At 36.5% G+C, this 14,193-nt stretch overlaps 1 protein-coding gene across 1 annotated transcript in view; it reads left to right on the top strand.

The window, feature by feature from the left end:
• Nucleotides 1-14,193, top strand: part of NTNG1 (netrin G1) — a gene marked incomplete at its 3' end in the record, with an annotated part of 150,370 nt that overhangs the window by 101,455 nt on the left and 34,722 nt on the right. The window contains exons 5-6 of the mRNA XM_053985411.1: nucleotides 2,497-2,523; nucleotides 12,378-12,443. Of these exons, the coding sequence (XP_053841386.1) occupies nucleotides 2,497-2,523; nucleotides 12,378-12,443 (93 nt within the window). The remainder of the gene's footprint in view (nucleotides 1-2,496; nucleotides 2,524-12,377; nucleotides 12,444-14,193) is intronic.

Below are 14,193 nucleotides of genomic sequence, written 5' to 3'. Positions count from 1 at the left end.
CCCAGCAGTGGTGGGAAGACCCCACAGCCTGTGGTTGTCCCCAGCAGTGGTGGGATGATCCCACAGCCTGTGGTTGTCCCCCGCAGTGGTGGCACAGGCAAAGCCCTGCACTCAAACCCTTGCCTGCCTCCACACTGACAGAGAGGGAGAGCAGAATCACACCTCCTGTGTCTGATTATCTAAGGACTTGCACCAAATCCAGCTCAGCTGAATTCAAGAGCTAGCCTCAATATGTAACTCCAGATCTCACACAAACACTCCTTCTAAGAATAATTTCCCTATCATATGTGCGGTTTTCACAGAGTGTTAATAGATCCTGCTTCGTGGCCCTACATAATCAGTTCCTTTCCAGACAAACTCAGAAGTGTCATTCTCACTCTCTTTAGTAAGAAGAGCATAAAGTAGTGCACTATCAAGGCCAGTCACCTCACACAGGGATACCTGGTAGTACAAAAATCGGTCTGGTTACAGAAGACCACACCAACTAAGAAACTCTGTACAGAAATAGCAAAACAGCTTTTGAAACAGAACTGAAGATATCTTTGCAAGGTTAATACAGAGCCCTCAGGCTAGCAGGCATCTTGTGTTCATTACTCTCTGCCCAGGAAGCATTTATCACTATGAATTCATTGAAAATTTTGAAGTACGATAATATGAGGCAAGCAGACTTGCAGGAAAACCTCTTCCTTTGCTACAATCTGTTCAGGAGAGAAAGGAAAGGATATTTGTGTGTGTGTAGGAGACAGAGAGGTTTGAGGCGGGGGAGTATACCCAGAGAAAATACAAATACCATTTCACAGTGCAAGTGTGAGTGCGAGAACACAGTTTTTGTCTTTTATCTAATATTTGTGTAGGTTCCATGAGTGTATAAAGGAAAACTAATCCTGCTAATTTAAATCAGCTACAATGACTTGCAAAAATTTAAACAAGCTGCTATTGAAACTTCAGGGAAAAATATTTGAAAATTGATTGTCTTTTTGATATTTAAAATAAGGGGATAGATGTCCTCTTTAATTATCTTAACCAAAAAAAGCTGGTTTTGTTACTATTACAACTATGACCACATTGTTCTATTATAATGATATTTGCATTTAGTATTCGATACCTCATGGTGCTAAAATTTTGGTAAATACACATTAATCTCAACAGAATTGGAATAATTAAGTTTGCAAACAGCATCTGAGTGTGGGGCTGGGTGAGCAGCAGGTGCTGTCTGTGGTGCTCTGCCAGGCCGCAGCTTCCATAGGATATAAAACCCAAGAGCTGCAATTCTGATGTGTGCCCCAGGATTGTTGTGGTGAAACACAAAAACTCTGGGTTTGGTCCCCATTCTGCAAATTCTCTTACTTCAGCATTGTCTTAGCCATGCCACAAGTTAGGATTTTTCCCAGCTAGACTCTGCAACTTTGCTTACATTGAATATCATTTATTCTCAAGACATCCCTTAATTGCAGAGTGAGGTCCATGCCATCTCTGAGTAAGGGAGAACTTTAGGATAGATGTTGAAAGAAGTGTAGCAGATGTTTACTGGAGAAACAGACAGATTTCTGCAACAAAATGCATGCCACAAAAGTCAATAAAACTTTAAAAAGGCAAACTGTATTTAAGGAAGAGGATGCAAATATCCAGGATTTCCATACTGATCTGCAGTTTCTGACTAACCCAAGTGATGAGGCACAGTCCCATTAACAACAGCATTCAACCTTAAGAAAATGTCATTTCAGAAAAGATTTCATATCCATGGTTTTGTGGGCAGGGCAGACCTGACAAGAAGCTAGTTCTTGGGATTGCATTATACAACATGAGATCCCACACTGCTTATCCAGTGAAGGAGTTTTACTCCTTAACAGCCCCACCTCTTATGGCAAATTTCACCTGTCTCTGGAATGGTTTCCTTGCACTAATTTGGTTTAGGAATTGAAATGAACACAGGAAAAAAAAATAAATCAATGAGAGGCTTAATCAATATGGCCAACCTACTGCATTAGATTGTTTCACTCAATTACAATTCTTTTACATAGTTTCATTTAGATAACTGTCAGGTAAAAGAGGGAAAAATAGTTCTATACAATTAATGCAACAGAAGGTACCAACTGATTTAAGCAGCTGGCCAAAGCAGTTAGCAATGCATCTATCCCTTGGTTAAATTACTCTCACAGATCTGTATAATACATGCATGACTGATATTTTTATCTAGAGCATTAAACCTAATGGCTGGTTAGTTGAAATACAAAACTGTTCTGAACAAATTCATGAAGTTCAGAGAGCTGGTATAGATCCCATCTGTCAATGCATTTTAGTGGTCCCTGCAGCCCCATACTGAAAAATCTAAAAGACTCTGCATTTATAAAGGACTGGGCACATAATGGCAGATGCTTGAGTTTAACTATATATTGATAAAGTATTCTGAAGATGTTTTCAGAATCTTAGGTGTAATAGCTCAGCCAGCTACAGCAAACAGCTAACTACACTTCTTTGTGTTTTCTTTCTCTGCAGGTATACCCAGTATTTCCAGTATTGGTAGTAAGTAATAAAACCAGTATTGTTTTGCATTGTCATTCAGCTTCATGGATCTGATTTCCCAACATCCCTTTCTGGTGTAGATAATGTTTCTCTGACAGCATGCCCTGTGGTGCAGGGACTGTGTATTGGCCTCCCTCTCTGGCATTAACATGTAACTGTTATTACCTGGTCAGAGACAATGTCACTCCTTATATCTGCATTCAGCCCCAGATTTTCTGATCGATTCTTATCAGCAGATGAGCACTGAGTCCTATAAAACTAATGTGACACAAAGAATTAAGACACTGCTGCAGAGAAAATATTTGTTGAGCATTTTGAAGAAAAGTGTTTGCTAATAACAGAAGTATAGGACCAATAATTTTCATGTATGTATATGTGTGTGTACATTCAAAGAGCAGATGGAAAAGTTTATAAATGGAATAGCTTTCATGTCTATGAAGTAGATTAGCAAATGCAACGTATCTGCTGGAATCTGCATTAACTCTAGTGGGCTTTGAACTCGGCTTTACTCCACAAAATAAATAGAATTGTGTTCCTTCACAGAAAAATGCTTTCCTGTATGCAATCAAAGTACCGAAATACAACTCTTAAACTATAACAAACCATGACATCGTTACATAAAGAACTACTATATCAATGAAATAGATGATTACTTAAACAAAACATATGCAGAGACCAAGTGCACAGCAGCTGAGCTGTGAGCCTCGGCTAAGTTCCACAGCTGAGGAGTGCATACAGTCATGGCACATTAGTTAATTGCCAATAAAGCAGGGAGGGAGAAATGGGATCCTGCTGTGGCTCAAGGAAAGAATACTCCTCACAGCCTCAGCTTTGCAAATACTTTGGGCACAACTTGCATAGTACAGGACAATCACAGTTATAAAATATCACAGCTGTTAAATGGAATTTGCCATACCCGCTATCCAAGTGAAAAGTTTTTAACAATTTGGGTAAAACTGTCTCACTTTTTATGATGCAGGGTCAGGACTATCAATTTATAATCAACTCAGTTTACTTAAGCTCATGAATAGCACTGATTTGTTAAGCTCTAGACAGGCAAGTTAAATACTATCAAAACTATCTCCCTTGCAAGTGCGAGCAGTTTTAGCAGCTGAATACCACAGCATCTGTTTTCTGCTTTAAATAGAAAAACAGCATCAATGACAATAATGTGCAAATGAAAGCCTTAAATCTTAATAATGTCATTTGCCTGCTCTAGTGTCTCCTCTGGTATTTGCACACCTGCAGATTCATAGTGATGTGCTATTTTCAAAACTTTGTGTTTATACATATGTTTCATTGCAAAAAAAAAAAATTAACTAAATGAAAGAGAATAAGTTTATGTTACCATTCTCAGAAATATTCCTGCCATTAATAACAGAAATGGGATGAACGGGAAATAGCTCTTTGGAGTTTGATTGTGCTATAGTTTCTTACTACTGTGTTGCATGGTCTATATGGTTGTGTTTTCACTTCACCCTCCATACAGCCTTCCTCACCACATCTACCATTTCTGAGCATCAGCAGATGTTGGCCTTTGAAAACTTAATAGGGAAACTCAAATACCTTTTGAACAATGGTGAGCTGAAAGGATGCATTGTTGACCTCTTTGTATTTTACACTGATACAGTGATTAGTACAGTTTATTTATTACAAACGGAGAAAAGTCTGTTTAACATTCTGTAGGAAATACAAGAGTTTCTGCAAATCTGTTTTATCTTTAGTCTGCTGTAAATGTCTTGGGATAATATGTGGTAGAATTCAATATGTTTCTTTGCCTACCTAAAAAGGGTGAAGTATGAGCATCTCTTCATGAGCACAAGTAAATACTGCTTGCTTTTTCCATGTGTTTTTCCTTAAATAGCTCAGGGGAGAAATAACTCTACTTGCTTAATGTTCTGGACACCTTTCCTATAACACAGAAATAGCAGAATTTTTGTTAAACAAGGATAGAATCCATAAATTTATCCTGTTCTCAAAGAGAATTTAACAGAAGTCCAATTAACACACAAAACCAAACAAGATTAATTAGTCGTGGCTGCTTTAATGGATTCTGCATTATTTTTGTTTTGTCTATGCTAACACAGTATTTGTTTTCATATTAGCAGAGTTTTTCCCCATCTGGGGGCAGGAAGTTACTCTCAGGACATACAGTTTGGGTTTCATTTTGCCTGGCAGCAAACACCTACAGGGGGGTATTGGCTTTTGTGTGCTTCCAGCTTTTTTCTAGTTTATAAGGAGAATGGGGTTGGGACATAGGGGTGTTAGAAACACTAAACTTCCAGCATGCAAAGAAGATGCCACCTCAAGCAATGTTCATTTAACATTTTTTTTAGACTGCAATGAAAGCCAGCAAAGAAAAATAAAATATATTCACCGATGTGCACATATATGTATTATTCTCTAATTTCCTTTTTTACCTCAAAGGATTTTGTATTAAAGCAGCTTAGCACTAAAATTGGAACACAAAAAAAGAGTGGTCATTAGTAAACATCCTTTCTGATCATCTAGAAGAAAACAAAGCAAACAAAAAAACCTGAGAGCTTTCCCATTAAGGTCATTTGTACCTGCTGTTGTCTATCAGTAGAATAATAGGTTCTCTGATCATTTCCAGCATTCTTGATTACAATGCTGGCTCTTTCAGCATTTTTCAGCCATGTCTGAAAAAATACTGGTGAAAGTGTTAGCAATTAATGAGTCCCAAAACCATTTCATAATTTTAAGCAATGCTTATATACAGTATGTAAATATTCTGAAAACTGCATTATTTTACTTGTTAAAATAATGATTGTACAATTTTACATAGAGCAGTGCATAAAAAATGTTCATTATTATGACCAAATACCAAGATTACTAATCTGTACATGTATGCCTTCCAAAAGCTGAGTCTTCTAAGCTACTGCTTCTTTTTTTCCATAAAGCATAACTCCACTAATTATGCTAAACAGTTTGTTATAGAGGGTATAATTAGATAGAGGATAAGATAGACATGATGTGCAAATAGCTCTGTGTGGGTGATTATCACCTTAAAGCCTGCTGCTGGCAGATGAGTCAGAGTTTAGAGACAGACCATGCACCCAAGTGCAAGATGCAATCACAATAACCAAACAGTATTTTCTTCTTTGTTCTCTATGTTTTTGTTCTTCCTTAGAGTCAATTTTAAATTAAGAGGGTTTTTTTTTTTTTAAAGGATAATGAATGCAAGATGAAGATGTAAAAAAAAAAAAAAAGGGCACTTTCTTATTTTATGGTTTTCTTAACCTTGAAAAATCTCGTAGGTATGTTTCTGGAGCTAAAATAGTGTCTGGATGAGTGTAGCTTTATTTGTTTTTCACAATTGTAATGGAATTCTAATATGGTAAATATATACTTTAAAAGGTGGTGAGAGCAAATACTAGTGGATTTTTTGTTTGTTTGTTTTTAATAACAACACAAAGTATTTTGGACTGGATTTTGCCCTTTTGCAGTAACCAAGAAGTTCTCTTATTAAATCTTCAATTGTGTGAGCAAAGCCATTACCATGCCAAGCTCTGAACTAGAGTCTATACCCAACACATGTCAGCAGGGCATAAACATGCATAACTAGGTTGTACATTACTTTTCTATTATTATTTGAGGTCAGGTTTTACAGAAAGCTTACTGTTGAGAGACCATTAAGATATTTATCTCCTTAAAACATTCAAATATTGTCTTCAGACTGTATCTATTATTTTGGACATATAAACAAAAAGTTCTCATTTCAATTTAATTGTATCCAAATCTGACCTTCTAATAAATAATATTGTTAATCAGGCTTCCAGTCTAAGGCAATCACCTTATCTAGATAACTGATTATAATATCAAGCCAGTATTTGTTTTCCCTCCTTTCATGCTTTGAAGCTCTTCAAATCTTTTGCTTTAAAAATTAGATTTTACACTATATTAAAACATTACTGAGCTGAAAGAAAATACAAACAGTCTTTGTGGTATGATGTGCTCATTTGAATACTGGATCTGAGAGAAATTTACATTCCAAATAATTCCATTATGGGTAGTTTGACCTGGTAGCAGTCCCAACAAAGCCAGTTTCCTGCTATATAGCTAGGGTGTGACCCCTGAAGGTGAGGAAGCAGAACTGAGCCCAGCATGGAGCAGAAACCACCTCTTTGCTAAATCGCTGGGACAAATATATAAAAAAATAAAGTGATTTTGAGGGCAGGGTCAGAAACCACCAGTGCCGCCCCAGGGAGCACTGCGAGGTACTTGGGCTGGGATTTGGGGGAGCCTTCCTTTCAGTTTTGGTTTTGCCAGATCCACCAATTTTAACAGATAAGAAGAGCTGTGCTCAGCAGTCTCAGACACAGCCACTGACAGTTTAGAGTTGTTTCTCATTCCTCTTTCCAGTTTTCCATGATCATCTTGAGTTAGTTTAAATCAGTCTATCAATCACATAGTGTTTTCAATGCTTTTTGATTTGCTGCAATACACAGAGAACTACTCAGTTCATAGTTATCTTTCTTTTAACCACTAATAAATAATCCAGTGATAGGATACTCTAGAAAATAAGATATCAACATTCCAATATGTACCATAGTACCCATGCAAAACACATGGCACTTGCAATATGCAAATGAGCATATTGAGCTCAGTTGCTCAAGGAAGTTCATACGGAGTAGACATGACCCAAAAAGATATTTTAAAATCTAATTATCTACAAAGCTTGGGGGGAAACTGCCAGGAAAAAAATGCATTTCTATGTTACCCTCTCATCTTTTTCTTTCTGTTCCTTAAGACACGTAATCAGCTTATTTCACAGACTAAAGCAAAGAATGAGGTTTCCAAATCAGCATAGTGATCTAAAAAAAAAAAAAATCTTGATTTACTGTTCATCAGTTGTGAATTACTGTACAGTAATTCCAGGTGATCAGACAATTTTAACATTTTAAAAGAAAAAAGCAGAACCAGTCCAAATATAAAATAACAACACAACCCCTGCAAACTATCAACAAAGTAATTCTTTTTTTTTCATGAAAAGGTACCTAAATGTTTCATTCCAAAGTACTTGAATTCATTGTGCACATCTACAAAAATTTTAGTGGAAATACTTAAAATTTAAGAATTTCCTCAGCCCTGGCTATTTTGAGAATCAGCCAACAATTTGTTCAAATCAGTGGTATATTTTCCTGATATCTGAAGGTTTCCAGAGATGGATCCTTGGATTATTTTTAAGCCTCTAAAAAGATCGCTTTCTTTTTTACTCTACAAGTGGACACATAAAGAACTAATTACATTTAAATTCTTCCAACAGTTATAAAAGCTGTTATGGCTGTGGAGCTACCATAAAACAACCACATCTTCACATTTATGCAGAATTCTCCTTTCTTCAAAGGAACAGGTATGAAACTTCCTACATTGCTCCAAGAAAGATTGCCTGATATTGGCCAAGTATTTTTTTTAACTTAATAAAATAAAAGGTTGATTTTAAAAAATCAGCATTTCTCCATTCAGTGATTTAGATTTTGCAGTTTAATTAAAGTGCTAAAAGGCAAATTTTATGTGAGGTAGATTATCATAGCTTCAAAAAGACCAAAAGAGATAGAAATGCTGTAACAATGATATGATGATTGCAAGACGTGGTGGAATACAATCTGATATAAACACACTCGATTACTCCAGCAGCTACTAAATCTGCCAGTGATTTCAGTGAGCATTATTTCTTCAAAATCCTAAATTTTTTGTTCAATATTAGCAACTAAACCAACTGTCATAATTCCACTGTCCTCAGGAGGCATCTATAATTGAGAACAGATATTTACTGCTGCCTACTCATGGTTTAAAATAGGTAGCAGCAAGGCCAGCTTTCTGTGGCTAGAGACATGAAGTTCTACTGAATCATTAAGTTTATACTGATACATTCTTAATTAATTTTTTTTAATTGAAAGGAAGTTAGAAAACACCTTAATCAGCATATCTCACTGGGGTTCCTTATTGTTATTAAAAATTAAATTAATAATGATAGTTGCCAACACAAGTGCTCCCTGTCTGCCACTAGTAAGCATTATTTAAGACTTAGAGATTTATGGGCAGTAATTTCCAGCAGATGCACTGTCTGTGGGCTGGGCCAGCAGGATCACTTGAGGAGGTGGTCAGGCACTGTTGGCTGCAGAGCACAGGTGCCCAGGCAGCAGAGGAGAATTCCTGTGCTCCATCACCTCTGCCTTCATCCCTGAGCAGGGACAGCCCCTCTCACTGGGAATACACTTTCATTTTACTGCCAGCTCTCACTTGGTTGGAGTGAGAAACCAACAAAATGCCATTAATTTCTGCCAAGATCATGACAGGTTTTTTTCATGTGCAGCTGTCTGGTTGGAATTAGGCTGAAACTACCCATTCATTTCCTTTATTTCTCCAGTTTGAAAACATGATATAGCCCATGGTGCAGACTGTACTTCCAATGAATATTTGAGACAGATTTTCTTCATTTAATATTGGAAGTAATTCTGATACTGTATATCAGGGAGGAAATTAAAAAAAAAAAGATTGGAAGGAGAAAAAGGAAATAATCATATATCTAATAAATATAATGCAGTAAGTTTTCCCTTACTTCATGAAACTAAAATTTATTTCCAAAAGTTACTTTCTACATATAATTGGCTTTGGAACAATAGTAACTAAAAATGCAAAAATATCCAATGCAAATATAAAATGTCATCTTTGATTTTTTCTCAGTCACACAGCTTGCATACCTCCACTCTTAAAAATGCCTACAGTAGCTTCACTTTTAAATAATAACACTCAAACATACATTTAGAAACTCTCTTTCACATTTCTTAGACTTGCTTGCCCAGAATAACTGTCATGGAATAGTTTACAGTAGATTGAAATAGCACATCTTATAGAATACTTCAAGATTCATTTATTATTCTGGTAAATAATGACTCTAATTACAAAATGCAGTTTCCAGACATGGAACTATTCTGGAAAAGATTGGTTTATCTATAAATAAAGCCTTTGGTGGTAATCACCAAGGACTAGAAATATTTTCACAGGTTGCTGTGAAAGAATAACTAGCTGCTAAATGAATCTTCCCAGTGTCTGTTCAAGGGATGACTCATCTGCTCCAATGTACATGTGGGAATGACATCCAACATTCTTAGACTTGGACATCTCACCTACCTTTTCAGATAAAGCATTTCAAGTTATCGCCATTTAAAAAACATTCAAAGATATGAAGAAAGACCTTTATCAAGAAACCTGTAATCTTGATGGAAATACAGGCCGTGAATAAAGGATATGAGTAAAAGATATCTTCTTTGCCAAAGACTGAAAAAAGCACATAACAGAAGCATTAAGTCTAAGGAGCATTAAGCACATTACCAAGCTGCAGCTGGTCTCAGCTGGATATGACCCTCAACAAACTCATCGAACTTTAAAGTTGACCCTGCCATGAGCAAAGTGTGGAAATAAATGACCTCCAGAAATCCCTTCTAATATGGTTATAGTTATCAGTAATAACCAGTAATAATCACTAGTAATAATACTTAAATGGTAATCTCCAGGCACTGTAAATATGTTCTTTATTGTTTTGGATGCCCATTAAGAAACTCAGTTCACTGTTATCTAATTTAAAGGGTCAAGGAATTTTTAATTATCTTGCAGTAAGTCACAACCTCCATTTTAAGTAAGTTTGCTAAAACAATCACAGATCTATAACATATACAGAATTTCTAAGAAATATGTAAATATGATTTTTTTTCCTGCATTACAAGGAATGATTTTACTTGGACATGCTATTACTTAGAAAAATCATAATCAGGATAAATTTTATATTAAATATTACTGATTATATCAGTTTGATTATGTAAAGTATCTGATTTACTATGTAGGACCTACAGTTTATGAAATTAAAAATTCCAGAGGGTTAGTCCTAAGACCACTATACATGTGAATTCTTATAGCAGGTATGTCACACTGTACTCAACAACACAAGTAAGATATTGGAAGCTCCAGTCTGAAATGTGACCAGTTTTCTGCAACAACTCTGATGCTGCACAATGGCTAAAAGAAAAAAAGGCTCAGGGGAGAGCAGGACAACATAGTCCATAACAATTGCTTTTCCTTTTTAACTCCTGATTTTTATGTTATGCCTAATATCCAGTCACTTTAAAATGTTTAGGTCAAGTCTAAGTGTTCCTAAAGCGACCAGAATTTGACAGGGAATTAACTGTGCAATTTGTCAGTGAGTGTCTGAGGAGGAGGAAGGTGGATGCTCAGGTGCTTGGTAGCAGTGTGTCAGTGGAGGGGGTGAGGGTTACCACAGCACCTCACTAGGTACAGCTCAGACACACTTCTTGTAATCCACTCTGACTGGGGCACTTGCACTTCCTATGTGTGGGAATTGGTGGATCTGACCTGTAGAGGCAGGTTAATGTCAGTCAATATGTAGACTGTTTGAGAATCTACCAAACTGGTTCAGTTTTTCTTTCTTCTGTTTTCTTGATTGGTAAGGAAAAAGCACAAAAATGCAAGAACCTGATGTAATCATGATTAAATTACAAGTTGACCCATTCAATTGCAGAAGACTGCCTAACAGCAAATGGCACAGTGCAGGTCCCCATCCTTTGCTTTAACTGTTCTCTGTGTGGGAGGACTTTAGGGACAGACAGCCCCATGGCCCCAGAAATTTCTTTTCACCCTTGACAGATGGGTCAGAAGATACTCTGGGATGTCCTCCTTCCAATATCAGATGCTTGAAGCCCCTGTCATTTTGTTATAGCTTCCCCTTCAGGTTTTCCACTAAGATGGATGTAACAGTGAAACTCACCATCTAGATAAAGATATAGAGGCCTAGCCCCTGGATGCCAAGCAGGTTATGACAACTGCAGTCTACTCGCTACCCAGCTGAATTCCTCATACATAGAAGAGAAGGAATAGCTCTCTCCCCACTAACATCACCACAGTGAAGGCTGATGTGACCCTTAAGAAGAATTCTGTTTGTTTCAGACACGACACAACCACTGCAGTACTCAGAGAAGATTATAAAAACATGGTCCAAGTCTAATGTTCAAAGCTAGGCAGATGGAAACAGAGAAACAAGTTTTCCTTCCTTCCCCAAAACCCCATCCCCTTCACTTTCAGCTCCAAGACCCAGCACCATTCTGCTAAGGGTTGTCATTCCTCACTTCCCTAGCCCCAGAACACATTAATCAAAGGAGATGAAGCTCTAAAGAGACACAGCTGATTCTATTGCTCACACAAAATGCTTCATGCAAGTAACACATTTTGTAGAACTTATAAGAAATTCAGATATTTAACATTATGACAAAAAAAAAGTCAATCTGTAAAATACATCAGCAGAGATGACAGGAAATAGATGAAACACACAAAAGTGTGAGAGCCAAAGAAGAGGCCCACTCTACTGGTAAATATATTTCTTCTGGTAACAGATATGTAATTCACTCAAAAGGCCCTGAAACAGGATGTTACAGTAAGATATGTGTATTTGGTAAGAAGTCCATATTTGTCTGATACTGTCGTTTTATCTCTGCAGAGCAGATTTAACACAATATGTTCCTGTTTTGTTCCTGGTGTTGCAACCATATATATTGGCCTAGGATATCTTCTTGTCATGAAAAACTATATTTTAAGCCACAGAAGAGAAATTGTTATGCACAGTATTTTATGTCCATTTGGTGTTTTGGGAATCATCAATTGCTTGTTTTCTTGTTCACTGTGGAGTCATGTTCTGTTCTAGTGCAACTTAGACTAGTCCAGTAATAGCTGTGTGTAATCTCTGTCTTTGTCCATATGCTTGCCTGTTTAGAACAATATCACAGATGTAAATAACAAAACCTGATTTTTCCTGATGCATGCAGATCCTCCAAAGTTTGATAGGATATGGCCGAATATTTCTTCCCTTGAGGTTTCTAAACCAAACCAAGGTAGGATGCTGTAAAATTCCTAGTGGTCTAAAGGTACTGAAATTGCTCTCAATGAGTCCCACGTGGTGGCAAATTAGTAACAATGATAATCCAACTCATTTTTCTCTGGTGCTAAGTAATGCTGTCCTGTGAGGAAATAACTATAAAACAAACCTCACCTGAAAAGGGAGTCTTCCAACACTCAGACTGTGCACATCACTGCAAATATGGGAATAGTAGACATACAGACTAAAATTTGTGATACACAGAAAGCCCAGGATACGTTTGCATTTATTTAGATAGCACAATCTGTGTTTTGGGTAAGTTTTGGGATTTTTAAGGCAACAAAGCTTGTCACTGTTGACCTCAAAAGCATTTTTAATGTCTTGTTTCCACTTTGTTTTCCCAAGTGAGCTGAGAAGCATTCTCAGCTTTCATGCCATCCACAATACACGCAAGTTCTCTGCAGGAAAGACCCGTGGTTTTCTACAATTTGAGTTCTACACAAAAAATTACTCACATACTGTGATATGATGATTAGCACTGAAAGAAACAAAATTACTTTTTAAGATGACTAATAAAACTAAGATTCTTTGTTAGTTGAAGAAGTATTCAGCTATACTGCACATTTCAAAGTGATTGCTCATTATAAAAATAATTTCCTTCTGTTCTTATTTACTGCCCTTTCCTCCCCAAAAAGTCCCTGCAGAAATCTGGCCTGTGGCTTTCTTTCATGTTCAAAGGGTGTCCTTTCTGTGCTACAACACACAGAGGTGGAGAATAAAATTAATGAAAAGACAATCTAGAAAATGGCCACTAAACCAAATGAGATGTATTGGGAATCTGTTGGGAATTACAAGAGATGGGCTGTAATTAAGTCTATGGATCACAATCACCAAACCAAACATATGCCATGTGCATGTGAAATCTACCATGTTATATGTGCAAGTTTCTATGTGCCCAACAAAACAGAAAATACTAATTGATCTGTGCTCTGTGTAAGGATTAGAAATGTACTTTCGTTTTGACTATTCACCATATATTTAAAATACCTAGCATTGCAATTTCATTTAGTTCCCATTGTATTTTCCAAGTTTTTGCATGTCTTTTTTAAACAAACAGAAAAACCCCACCCCGACCGATCTCTTTTCCTCTGCTCTCTGTAAGGATTAGCCTACGTTATTCAGAAGAATTTTAAATCAAAACATTCTCAAGTAAATTATACTTAGCTTTTCTAATGGATTTCATTGCTTAATTATACTGTGTATGATCTAAGACCTAACTTCATTGCAAAATATGTTTTGAACAGCACAGAATTATTCAGTGTTTCTTCCCCAAAAATAAGAGTTTAAGTAAATTTAGTTTTGATGTTTTGGTAGGGAGCACAAAACACAAAAACTTCAAAGTATTTCTATTCAGCTTTTGTGTGTTTGCAGCATATTGTTACAGCGTTTAACACATAGCATAGATTAAATATTTTATTTAAGGCTAGTGTATGAAAAGAATGATTACAGAAATCTGCCAATATCTAAATATTTTATTGTGGGGTTTAGGTTTATGCTAATTGGCCAGAATAAATGTGCATTCAAATTCAATAAAACCCTTTTCAGACCACTCTGGTTACCATATAGTCATTTGTCATGGATTGGGAGAAACCACCAAATAACCTCTAACACAAAACTGCCACAGTGCATAGATGTGAATTACATTCCCTTCCTTGTCATTTTCTGTAACTTTACCCTTTCCTTACAAAAAAATAACCATTGTTAAA

The sequence above is a fragment of the Vidua macroura genome, chromosome 9 (genome assembly GCF_024509145.1).
Source record: "Vidua macroura isolate BioBank_ID:100142 chromosome 9, ASM2450914v1, whole genome shotgun sequence".
Classification (NCBI taxonomy): domain Eukaryota; kingdom Metazoa; phylum Chordata; class Aves; order Passeriformes; family Viduidae; genus Vidua; species Vidua macroura.
Note: the sequence above shows the minus strand (reverse complement) of the source record. Positions and strands in the feature narration are given on the sequence as shown.